The 12,700-nt window shown below is 36.7% G+C and overlaps 1 protein-coding gene across 8 annotated transcripts in view; it reads right to left on the minus strand.

Annotated features, from left to right (window-relative positions):
• Window positions 1-5,016: 5,016 nt before the first annotated feature.
• Window positions 5,017-12,700, minus strand: part of MARCHF1 (membrane associated ring-CH-type finger 1) — a 193,965-nt gene continuing 186,281 nt past the window's right edge. For all 8 annotated transcript variants that reach the window (XM_039700135.1, XM_039700136.1, XM_039700134.1 and 5 more), the window contains 2 exons: window positions 9,863-10,010; window positions 5,017-7,549 (listed from right to left, as the gene is read on the minus strand). In XM_039700135.1, the coding sequence (XP_039556069.1) occupies window positions 7,248-7,549; window positions 9,863-10,010 (450 nt within the window). In that variant the 3' untranslated portion in view covers window positions 5,017-7,247. The remainder of the gene's footprint in view (window positions 7,550-9,862; window positions 10,011-12,700) is intronic.

Consider the following 12,700-nt stretch of genomic DNA (forward strand, 5'->3'; position numbering starts at 1 on the left):
GCACTTATGAAGGATGAGATGTTCTATATTCCTTGAAACAATTCAGTAATAAGATGTTATAAAAATCTGTTTAATGTGTGAAATTAAGTATTTTTTAAACATTTTTCATTCAGACTACAACATGATTATAGATCAGATCTTATTTACTTTTTGAATTTTCTTCCTTGAAGTCCATATCATTATTGCTTGTTTAGCTGGCTTTTAAACTGTCTTGTTAAACTGCATAAGTAATGAAAAAAGAACAGTGTCTATATGTGAACTTTTTACACTGAATTATCAGAAAAATCATATGTAGCTGTCAGGTATTCATACTTGAATTTAAAATAATCTAGGCTTAAACTGATGATGTGCAAGACCAGTTTATCAGATGAGTTTTGGCAGTGGGGAAAACAACAACAAAAACCCCCAAAGCCACATATTTATTTATTTATGGGTTTTGTGCTGAGAGTTTTTTGTCCTGACACCTGGAATGGAGGTGGTGGGGGGATGTAGAGAGAGTTTTTTGCCTCATGTGTTACTGAGACAAGCTGCTGGAATCTACTCAGTTAATTTCATCATCCAGTAATGCTTCATAACCAGCTGTTAAACTGTTGTATGTTAATGAGTTTCTTTCCTACAGGAGAAAAAAAGACTAATGCTCTCAGGAGTTCTGAATTGTTATTCTATTTCTTTAAAATTTACAGAGTAGATACTGGTAACAGTGGAAGTGAGAAATAATTATGTGATGTTCTCTGTTCTTACAAACTTGCTGTGGAGAATACCTTGAAATTGTTCTTTTGTAGCCAAGGATTTAATATTTTAATGCTAAATCCTCTGTTCACATTCTCTGTAATTTACAGGGCATTTTTTCTGGTAAAGGATTAATTTTAGGGAAGATTTCTTTCATTCTAATTTGCAAAGTACTATATTGCAGTGTTCCTGTATTTTTTTTAGTTTTCAACTAAAAACTGTAATAGTTAAGATTATTATTTCATTAATTACCATGGCTCAAAGATACAACATTTCAAACAAAAAAGTAATATTTTTACCCATAAAGTCACTTTCATATAAGAACTTCAGGGTTTTTTAGTGTACTTTCCAGTTTATTACAATCTTCTTACTACGTTGTACTTTTACTTCATCCAGCATTGGAGAGGTAAGGAACCTTCTCTAAGGAACTGGCTGAATTACATTCAGACTTTCAGTAGCAGCTGACTTGTTAGTTTTGAAACATACCCTATTGATGGTCTCAGCTGGAAAGAACCAGCTGATTTTAAGTCCAGTAGAAGTGATGATTTTTTTTTTCTTTCATGTAAACAAAGCAAATGTGATTTAAAAAAATGAAAAACCAAAGCCAAACAGAAGACGCTGACATTCTCAAAGCTGCTTGTATACAGTAAATGTAAATTAATTTACAATTCCTTAGTATCGGAAACAAATTAAGCCATTTGTAAGGAGATCTACTTATAGAGTATAATGATGTTTGTCTTTCAATGCAATAACATATTTACTCATCTCTATGATGACACTACCATATTTGAGGATAAAGTCTGGGACCAGAAATGTGTATACTGGGGTTTAACTGTTTTTAAAACTGGGGTTTGCTACACACCTGGCAGACACAAAAGGGTAGTACAAAAAAACCCTTTCTTTTTCTCAGCAGAAAAAGTTCTCTACTTAAGGAACCTTCCAGGTTAGTTTTCTAATAAAGGGCAATAAAATGCTTGCAGTGCAGAATTATATCAGATTGGCTTGTTTGGTCAGTCTCAGCATGATACAATGCATAAATTATCCTTCTAGCTCTTTTAAGAGCAAAAATTCATTGTAGTTGATTTCCAGACTTCTCCAAAAGAAGTGAATTTCATGAAGGTCAGAGACTTTGCTAATGAGGTGTTAGGATTTATGCTCTGCAGTTTAAGCTGTTGTCTTAAGATCACCTGCCAAGGTCCTGTGCAGAGTTCCTCTAATGAAAATAAGCTGATGGTGAGACACTTACCATAATGGTGCTGTAATCAAGTTCCCTAAGCCTTGACTGTCCCCTTTTATTAAATTGGAGGGTTTAATATGTAACTAGTTACCTGTTACAAAGAAAAAATAAAACTAATCAAGTTATTAGACTAAAATGACAGCATTACTTTAAAAACAGAATTGCTAAACAATAAATTGAGCAATAACAATATTGCTAAATAAAAATGGAAGCATCCTACTAATATCAGTTCTTATTCAAGTTAACCCAATTAACAAAGACAGTACCATGCTGATTTGAAAACTGATAAAAGAGTGATGCCAATTGCTAAGATATGAAGTGCTCAAAAAATCTCATCCACACTTTCTAATGAAATATAATATTTTTCCATATGCTAATAAATGGAAATTAATATGTCTTCATTACTGTAACTTCTTTGTTTATGCTGTTTCTTCTGTATCTTGCAAGGATTTGTGAATCCATTTGGATTTACATAGTGAGCTAGTTAGGGCAGCTTTAAGTAAAGGAACAAGTGGCTAGCCATGGATGTAGAGAATGAAATTTGTTATTACGTTACTTCTGTGTTTTGAACATATATTCTTACCAATCACCAGCCATATGATTCCAGCTAGAACTGTGGTATTTTGAAACTTAGCTTGCTGTCTCCCCAGCTGACCATCTACCAGAAAGATCTGGTAGATGGTCAGCTGGGGAGCTGACCCCCAGCTGACCCTGGTGTAGGGGGATCTGTAGAAAACTAAATTTGGACCCTGGTTGGAACATTCTGTCTTAAGTCAAGGTAAGAGATTTTCTTTGGTTTTATGCTTCACAAAATGCACAGGCTTTTTTTATAATGCAAACATGCAATATTCCTTTTCATTAAAAAAGTCATCAGAGTTTTCAAAAAGGAGAAAACCTCACTAAATCAAAGTATAAAATAATACAAAAAGGAACAGGATCCATGCTGACAATGTGAGCTGGGATTAGCTTTGAAGTATTTAACTGTCCAGTCCATATTTAAAGCTTTTATGTATTGGACATTCCAAAATCACTGTAACAGTTTCTACAAAGGCACTGCTTCCTTAGGAAGCTTTCATCCTCTTACCTCCCTGGAGATGAAACCCAGTACTGGTCCATTGTTCCGTGGATGCAAAACCAGTTGCTTTCTAGGCTTCTTTATAGGGTTAAAGCCTGCAAGTTAAGCAACTGTAAGTCTTTTCAAGTGTTTTTGTACTATGAAGTATTTTCCTGAGCATTCTGCCAAGGTGGGGTACCCAGAAGTAGCCCCTTGCATCTTAGCAGGTTTTTTTTATCAGTATTAAGTCAGCAACTGAGTTATATTGTTCACCTTTCTTGCAAGAGTGTCGTCTTGCCAATACATGTTCAGCATGTGATGCTCTAGGTAACCAGGTGACAAATGTAGAGTACTGCAGTACTTTGAGTAATTTGTTTAATACAAATACATTTTTTTCACAACATTAAGCAGATACATTACTTTTGTTTCCCTTACCTTCCGTCTTCCAATACACATTCACCCACAAAAACATACACTTTTTCTTTTGCAAAAGAGAGGGAGTTAAACAAATAACACAAACTTGTAGTTCCGAATATTATACACAGTCAAATATTTTCATCAGAGTAAGTTTCATTGCATTATTGGAAATTATAACTGTTTGTTCCGGAGATGGGGAATTATTATTTTTTCTACACAACAAAAGTAAACATTACCTTCAGATAGAGCAGTGTGTGAATGGCACAGTTGGACTAATCAAGAATCTTTGTAATGCTACTGAGAGTCAAAAGTGGTATGTTTATGCCAGTTTGAAATAAACATTATAATGCTTGTAACTTAAACACAGGAAAATAAATGTGCATGTATTCACAGGAGGGAATACAGGACTTATCTTGTTCAAACTTCCAGATCTGACCTGACACCAAATTGCTTCTACCTACCTTTATTAAAACTTAGGTTGAACAAGCTGTTCTTGCTAATGGCAGCTCAGGGTCAGGTTCTGCCCTCATGGGTCTGGCCAGGCCAAATTCCACTGTCAGCATATTTGCCAGAGCTGCACTGTGGTTACACAGGAGTTTGATACGGTTCTTTATTTGAGATGGTATCTTTGTTAAAAAGTCTTGAGACTTCATCTTAAAACATTCAGGATACTGTTCTGTTTAGTTGTGTGGTTTTGGTGGTTTTTTCCCCCAGGATAGAATACTGTGGTTAATAACTTAATAGAGAAAATTGTACTTGTTTGGGAATGAAAAAGTATTGGTTGATAAGGATCTGTCTAGGTTCTCTATCCATGTATTTTCCTTATTACTGAAGACCAGAATCCAAGGCATGGTGGTGTGAATAGCTCCTTGCCCTCTTGAAGAGGTTGAACCCTGCTTCAGAAACTAATTCCAATCCTGCACTAAATTCTTGAAAGCTCTAGAAAATCCAGTGCATCTAAGAAGAGAAAGGGATGCACAGGCTAACACTGTAATGCTTTAAAAGGTTAAAGGCTGCTTCAAGCCAGCTGAAATGTCTTGTGCTGGTGACTTGCCTCATTGTCCATCTCAGCAGACAGTGTCCCATTTTACTCCTTTTCCTGCTGTCCACATTCAGTATTTCCGAGGGAGAGGAGGAATTTCAACTGAAGTCTTTCTGCTTTCTTTTATTTAATTAACTGTAAACTCAGTTGCATATATGGTTGAGTGCCAGAACAGTGTTTGAAGTTGAAGGCATTGGTATAAAAGTTTTCATATTGTCTTTTCTGTTGCTGACTCTTCAGTGTGTTTTTTAAAAAATGTAAAATCTTGTTGGATGCTACAGTTCTGCTTTCAGAATCTTCAGGTATTTTAGGTGAATTTTATATTTGTTCAAGAAAAAAACCCCAGTGTGAATTACTCTGCAGTAAACTGACAAAATAGGGGATAAGGTACTTTCAGTGGGGTCATGATGCTACTGCAGTCAAAGAACAAGCTGGCTAAATAAGCAGGATAACTTTCACTTAGTAAGAAACTATTCTTTCAGAAAGATCTTGATAATAATAATGAGTTATCTAAAATAACTCATTATTATGAGTTATTTTTCATAATAATGTTCTTTGTCAGTAAATTTTGCCGAGGTTTATTGTAAACATCCTTCCAAACATTCAGTTAGTAATTTTAAGTGTCTGATGTCAGATATCATGAGTTACCTTTTAACGAGTAGCTTTTTGAAAACCATACCATTGCAGACTATCTTAAGCATGGGTAGTTGCTAGATATTCCTTAGTTATGTCATCATGCTCTGATTTGGTTTCTCTTGTGTGTCATTTCAAATAAGAAGCTGCTACAATTGGAAGTTACAGTTGTATAGTTGGGAAATTATTTTATATAAAAACTGTGTGCCATTACATGAAAAAACTTCAACATTAATCCAACTCACCTGGAGTAACTGACAGCAAATATTAACAAGTATTAAGGACCCATTCAAGCACCAAGATTTTGTGTCCTGTCTAGCCAGATAACCATCACTTAGTCACAGCCAAATTACAAGAGCAATTCCAATACAAAAAGAATATAATGATCTGATTAAAGACACATTTCTTGCTAACACTGCTACTTCTAGTATTCCCTGAGCCTTAAACCAGTAAACATTCACAAAGGAATACCTAGTCTCTAAATTCCAATACATCCTAGGCCCTAAAGCCTGGGTATTTGCAAGAATGGGATGAGCCTGTTATTTCGCTGTAAATATTTGAGTGTACAAAGAGAAAATTTACCAGTAGAAACTTCAAGGCTTCTGTAGAACTCTAGTTCACCTGTAATTGTGGCAGATACCCCTCCTGTAAGTGAATTTCTACTCCCCTGTCCTCATTACTCTGGTTCTTTATTTTCTTTTCCTCCTTTACTAAATACAAGATTAAAAAAAGAACTTTCAACTTCTTTTTAAAATACACATTATGTTCAGGCCCCAGACTTGTGCACACCAGTACATAGCTACTCTGAGTCAATACTTGCTCTTGTGTCCTTATAGTAAACACCACAGTTTTGCAAAGTGAATCACAAAATTGGTTCCTTATACATAATTCACCCTGTTGGACACAGGATTATATCTACATTCATTTATCTATTGCACCTTTTAATGCTATTCACACTTCATTTTTAAATGCCAGTGCTCAAAACACAAAATTAACAACTGAACTGTTGAATCTCTAACACCTTAAGTTTACCTGTACAGAAGGAAACCATTGATCTGTTTTTTTCAGTCAGGAAGATAAAAAACTTTTCAGAAGAAGGAGATAAAAACTAATGTTTTCTTAAGATATGTAGGTAGGTATGTTCTCTTACATCTACCTTTCTGTATCATGAATCTTAAAAAATAAAACCAAAAGTAGCTTCCATCTTCAGTATGTCATCCTTTTTCACACCTTTGATAACAGACAATTTACTTCTATGTAATTCTGCAGTAAACTGTTTTGTTTTTTTTAATTTACAAGTTTGCCTCAATACTTTGTGTATACAATTTATGCCTAATTCACTCCTATGAAGTAAAATAAACAGTGGAGCTGCTCTTCTAAATGCATATCTACATAGTCTCTCCTTCCTGTACTTACTTCCCTGACATTTAAAAGAAACTATCTGCAGCTTATGGAGACGCGAGTTTATACTAGTTGGAACAGCTTACTTTTCAAAAATCCAGCCACAGTTAAAAACAACTGGTTCAAATATCCATAGTTGACACAGCTGCCCAAACATTCAGGCTCCACTACAGTCACATGAAGGTGTTGCCTTACGAGGCTTAGAGAGGGAGTGCTGCAATACAGCTCTCTGTACTTTGATTCTGTTAATGCATATTATTTGGATTGGTACCCTTTGAAGTGTATCTTTGAAAAGGTAAATAGCAAATACAACTTTTAGTACTAAACAGATGAAAGGTTTTGTGTCTTCTGTAAACAAAATCATTGTATCACTTCTGTTTTCTACTTTCCCAGCCAGCCCAGTTAGGAAAAAAAAGAAGTACATTGTTACATAGGTTTGGCATTGCCTGTTAAACCTGTTCTCTATTGCACTTTCGACACTTCCACTTTCACTACACTTGCTGACTAGTTGCAAAACTACGTCACGAACGGGCACATTCCGTACAGTAACAAGTTGCTTTGCTGCATCCATTTTCCTTGTATGGTTTTGGTTTTTGTATGGGGTGTTTTTCTTGTTGTTTGGTTGGGGTCTTCTTTAACTGAAAAAATGCACAGTCATTTCTACTTTCTTGTAGCATTTGTAGTGTAGCAGACACTACGGCTTACTCTGCAAGGAAGAAGCAATGCTGTCCGTGTCAAACTGGCATGACCTCCGATGTCGCCTCTTCCGCCGCCGGCTGAGAGTTTGTACCTGTCTGTGCTACTGGCACCACCACCGCGTCCTTCACCTCCGAGGGCTGCGTGCACGGAGAGCTTTTCTCCTCCAGTTTTTTGATGGTGTCTGGGCAGTTCTGAACAAAGATCACTCTGTTGTAGGCTTTCAACCTGCGCCACAGCTGGACGTAAACCTTACATTGTACATACATGAAGACCAGGCCTCCTGTGAATCCAATGGCCACCACAACGAGTTTTGTCCAGAACGGCCATTCGAGGACACCTTTGAAATAGAAAGTTTATGTTAGATATTGAATATCAAGCACTGTTTCAATAATGTATACAAAAAATAAGCCACTGGCTAAGAATGCCCGGGTATGTGCACGCTATTGGGGCAGTTGTGGCTCTAGAAAATAGATGGGGTTTCCTATTCCATAGGCCGGCCAAGAAACTGCCCATGCAATAGGAAACTGATTCCTACTTTTAATTGATTTAACCACCATTTGGTCAAATAAATCAACCAAAAAATCTATGCCACTCTCAAAATCTTTCTTTCAGTATTTCTTTCACCTTTTAACATTAAAGATAGGCTGCTGCTGCTTCTGTGGTAATACAGGAAGCGTATTTTTTAATTAACTGGTATGGTACAGAGAGTTTTGTATCCTCCTTTTTTTTCCAGGATTGCCATGTTTTCAGTCTTGAGCTTTCTTAGGAGAAAGGTCAGCTGAACCTAGATGTATTTCTTCAAGTAGAATAAATGTACGTGGAACTTGATTCCTTACCACTGGTGCCATATAAGTTCTAGAATACTTAAAATATATTTTAAATCTGCTTTTCTATAAAGCAGTGTCAGGTTTAGCAATTAAAGGGTTTGCATCATATACTTCCCTAAAGAGAAAAATGACCCCAACCCCTTAACTAATCTGAGATATCTATTTAAAATGGGATTTTTAAACTAGAATATTAACAAACAATACTAGTATTATTTAGGGTTTCAATTTTTCTCCTTCTCAAAATATGTTTTTAAAGTGTTTTTTCTTCAGTGCTTACTTGTCTTTGTCTTGGCAATTCCCATTTAAAGAGACAAAATGGGGAAGAAAGCAAACTACATACATGTCCTTCTTAATCCCCACAAATACACGTTTGCTTTTGTAAAAGTACTCTCCCCTGCAAGAACCAAATTTTGGAGCAAAAGCGTCCTCTTCACACTTACTTCTGCATGTTGTAAGTAGCTCCAGGATATCTCTTTGTCCATTTTTTAGTGTAAAGAATCAACCACTACATTTGGCAAATACTGAATGCTATACAAATCATAAATACTTTTTGAGCCTACCAGGACTAATGAACATGATTCTTATGCATTGTGTGTAACAACAAAACTCCCTGTTAGCTGTTTTGTTATGGAAATTCAGCTAATCTACAGAAATAGCTTCCCCTTTGTAATGAGTAGGGTGATGTAGTTGTACTCATAAATAGAAATTCAAAGCCATCCCTAGTCCTGTCCTCTGGGCCAGGTTTTTTGAGAAAAAACCAGGTTACCCATTTCAAAAGAATTCAAAACAAGACTTTGTAGTGTGTATTCATCTGTGACTTACTGAGGTTTGTTGCTTATTTTCATCTCTAAGGCAAGAAAGGCAAGCACCAGGAGTATCATCAAATATTTATCTAACTAGCAAGGCACAAAGCTCCACCTGTTTTGTTTTCCATGTTAACTTTGGAATATAACACAAGGCTAGAGACCTTTGTTCCTCTAGGGTGCTTAAATTCAATTCAGATCAAAACTCAAAAGCTTTTTATCGTTACATTTAAGACTGAATTTAAGATCAAATAAACTTAGATTTGAAATGGAAAACAGTAGTTAAATTTAGAATATATTTTCCACATATGCTAAGTATGGCTCTTACTGACATTAAGCATGCATTTTGTTACACGTGTCCAGTTGGATTTTCAGTATCTCTGCAGATAATGGCTCTTACTGACATTAAGCATGCATTTTGTTACACGTGTCCAGTTGGATTTTCAGTATCTCTGCAGACTCCATGACTCCTCTGTTCCAGCATGTAACCAATAAATACAGCTGGAACATGGACATTCACAGTGAAATTCTATTTGAAAGGACACAGGAATGGCTTTCCATGCTATCAAGTCCCACATGAAGGACTAACACAAATGGAAAACAGTCTCTTGGAAGTTTGTATTAGGAAGGCTGTAAATGAAGAGGCTCTATCGTACCTTACATCCTATCAAAGTTCAAGTGATTAATACAAATAAATTGCTATTTAAGGGCCTGAACTTGCACTGAGCTGTTGGAACTTGACTCATCTTTTTGCCTGAGCTTTAGAATTACCTAGATAATGGGAGATTAACGCAGGAAAGAAGCAGCAGGCCAGTTAAGCTGCTGTAATGATTACACAAAGTAGAGTTCTCTGGGCTGGGGCATAAGGTAAGATTCACGCATTCAGAACTTCTGCATTAAAGCCTCTGGTGTAGGCATGTGAGCTGTTATTCAAGAACAGAATGCGACTGGTTAGAGAGCTGCCTTTCAAAGCCAGGCACTGCATTACCAGCAGCCCTGAAGAAGGTAAAAGATACTTACCGTTATCATTGCCTTGTTTAATTTCTTCAGCCGTTCTGTCAATTAAAACATACAATGACCAAACAACACAGGTAATTGCAATTATATGGAATGTGACTGAACACACAATTTTTCTCCTCTCACTTGTTGTCATCTGTAATTTCTCCCACTGAAATTAAAAATTAAAAAAAAAGTAATTAAAAAAATCAGACTGGTAAAATTTGACATTAAACTGATTAGGCCATTGTGGTGCTTTCTACCAAAAAACACAAGCAGTAATAAAATTAACAAATCCTTTAGTTTTGGTAATATGCATTACAGGAGTGTGTCCATTGTCCCTGTTAAATTCACAACGATCTCATTTTCACAGATTCAAAGGAATGAAGGATACTGTTTCTGAATGAAACATTCTGTTTCTGTCTGCTTGTGAATGATATCCTAAGTCATTTCATTACAGTACAGCCATAAGATGTTAATAGACAGATAAAAAGATTAATATTTACTTTAAATTTGCATTTCTGGTGGTGAGAAGAAAAAGCCCAAACATCTGTTTGCAATATGTATTAAAATTATAGGAATGCAGCCATGGAACAGTCTTCCCATAAAATAAAAGCACAGGAAATGCAACTGCATTGAGGATTAAATTGAATAAACTCAAAAAGATGATTACATGGAAATGATCATATGATAACAGCCAAATAGCCTCAGTAATGCAAGGAGGATCTTCCAGGCACGTGTTTGTGAATTATGGTGCTAAATCCTGGCTTAAGTTAAGGCTATTTTAAGATGAAACAGGCTATTTTCTGCAATTGAACAATGCAGCTCTTGAGGCGATTTTTTTAAATCTCACTTGTGACATGGGGTTTTTTCCCAGCACTTGTTCAAAACAAAACCTTTCTCTCTTAAAACATTTGCTTTTGAAAACAGATGAAAGAACAGAGCACTTAAAAGGAAAACGCCTCAATTCTGATGGATAATCTTGGAGCCAGTACTGGCATCTGAGGAAGGAAAGCAGTACAAAGCATGAGATGCGAGTGCCACCTCCCTGCGGCTCTGTGAACACCGGACTGAGCTGCACTCAGCTCGGTGACACAGCACTGCTGCCACCTGCTACGGCCAGGACAGCAGCCACAGCCTCTGCAGAGCACTGCCATACTGCTCATTTACTGCCAAGCTGTGAGTTTGTCTTGGATTTCCTTGTTTAAGCTTTTGTATTGGTTTGGTTTTATTAGCTGTTTTCACTGTTGGGGATTTTTTTAAATCTTGTTTCCAGGCAGTAACAAATTTTTCTAAATTCCTTAAGGCTACAGGTGGAGATGCCATCCAAGCTAGATGTTTAGTCTTTAACCTGAACCACAATAGCCGTTCTACTCTGAACACTCTCTGCAGTCATGTTATGTTTTGAAGGAGCACAGCTGCAGTAAAACCTGATGAGGGTCAGTGTCATGTCACCAAGGGGAATAACTCTCAGAAATACTTCTTCCTGCTTGTAGAGCAGGACATACCAGGCCAAAGAAACACCAGCTTTTAATGGTAGTTAAATCTTGCATGTTTCAGAGCTGTTGCCTCAAAACACACTCTCTAGAACATTTTCTAGCCCTTGTCAAAATTCTGTGAATCACAGAATACTTTGGCTTGGAAGGGATTTTAAGAGTCATCCATTCCAACCCCTCTGCAATGAGCAGGCACATCTGCAATCAGACCAGCCTGCTCAGAGCCCCATCCAGCCTGACCATAATGTTTCCCAGCATGGGATACCTACCACTTCCCTGGGCAACCTGTTCCACTTTTTCACCATCCTCGTAATAAGAAGTTTCTTCTAAATGTAGTCTAGATACACTCTTTTTTTTTCTTTTTTTTTGTTTTGTTAAAAATCCTTACTCCTTGTACCACTGTAACAAGCCCTGCTAAAAAGTTTGCTCTATCTTTCTTACAGGTCCCATTTAGGTACTGGAAGGCCACTATAAGATCTCAAGGCCTTCTTTTCACCAGGCTGAACAGCCCCAATTGTCAGCCTTTCCTCGTAGGAGAGGTGCTCCAGCCCTCTGATCATTTTTTGTGGCCACTTCTGGACTCTCTCCAACACGACCTCAGTGGGCACCCCAGAGCTGGATTCAGCAGTCCTGGTGGGGGTCTCTCAAGAATAACTTCTCCCACGCTTCATGAACACATAAAGAATAAATTACTGATTATAAAAACATAAATATTTCCTGAGTAATATACAAAAAGTCAGAGCCATTGGCTTATTGGCTGAGACCTCATTTCAGTTTCTGATACATCTACTTTTGAGTGAAAACTAAGCTTGCTGGGTTTTGTATGGCAGAGATATAAAAAAAGGTTCATTTTGTTTTCTTTTAAGTAATAACCCCCCAAACTTTATGTTCATTATAGTTCATGTAGGTAATACTCAGTGGTCAGACCAGAGAGTATGTGGCATTATCAGTCTTATATCACTACAGTCACCAGGTTACATAGCCTTTGACCTGGAGATTTTAATTTTTCTGCAGTGAAAATTCAATTCAAGTCTCCTAACAGACTTTCTTTCCAAAGAAAGAAACCTTGTCTTTGTCCAGGTGGAAGAAAGGATTTTACCTTAACCCTTCACTTACCTGTGGGCACTTTGTGAGAGACAACACAGAACATAAGGAAGAAAGATTTGTTCTTAAATTGATTTTGTCTGTTATCTTAACTTTGATGCTACACCATTTGGACTGTTGGAGAGAAGACTCTCAGCAAAATTTTCATAGTCATATATACATGCAGTCTTTTTATAGCCATTTTGCTCTCTAACATACTCAAAAGCCTTTGTGTAGATCTTAATGCCCAGGCAAAGACAAATGCTGGTCCCATTAGTCTAAA

This window comes from Passer montanus, unplaced genomic scaffold (assembly GCF_014805655.1).
Source record: "Passer montanus isolate IOZ18808 unplaced genomic scaffold, ASM1480565v1 scaffold14, whole genome shotgun sequence".
NCBI classification, from domain to species: Eukaryota; Metazoa; Chordata; class Aves; order Passeriformes; family Passeridae; genus Passer; species Passer montanus.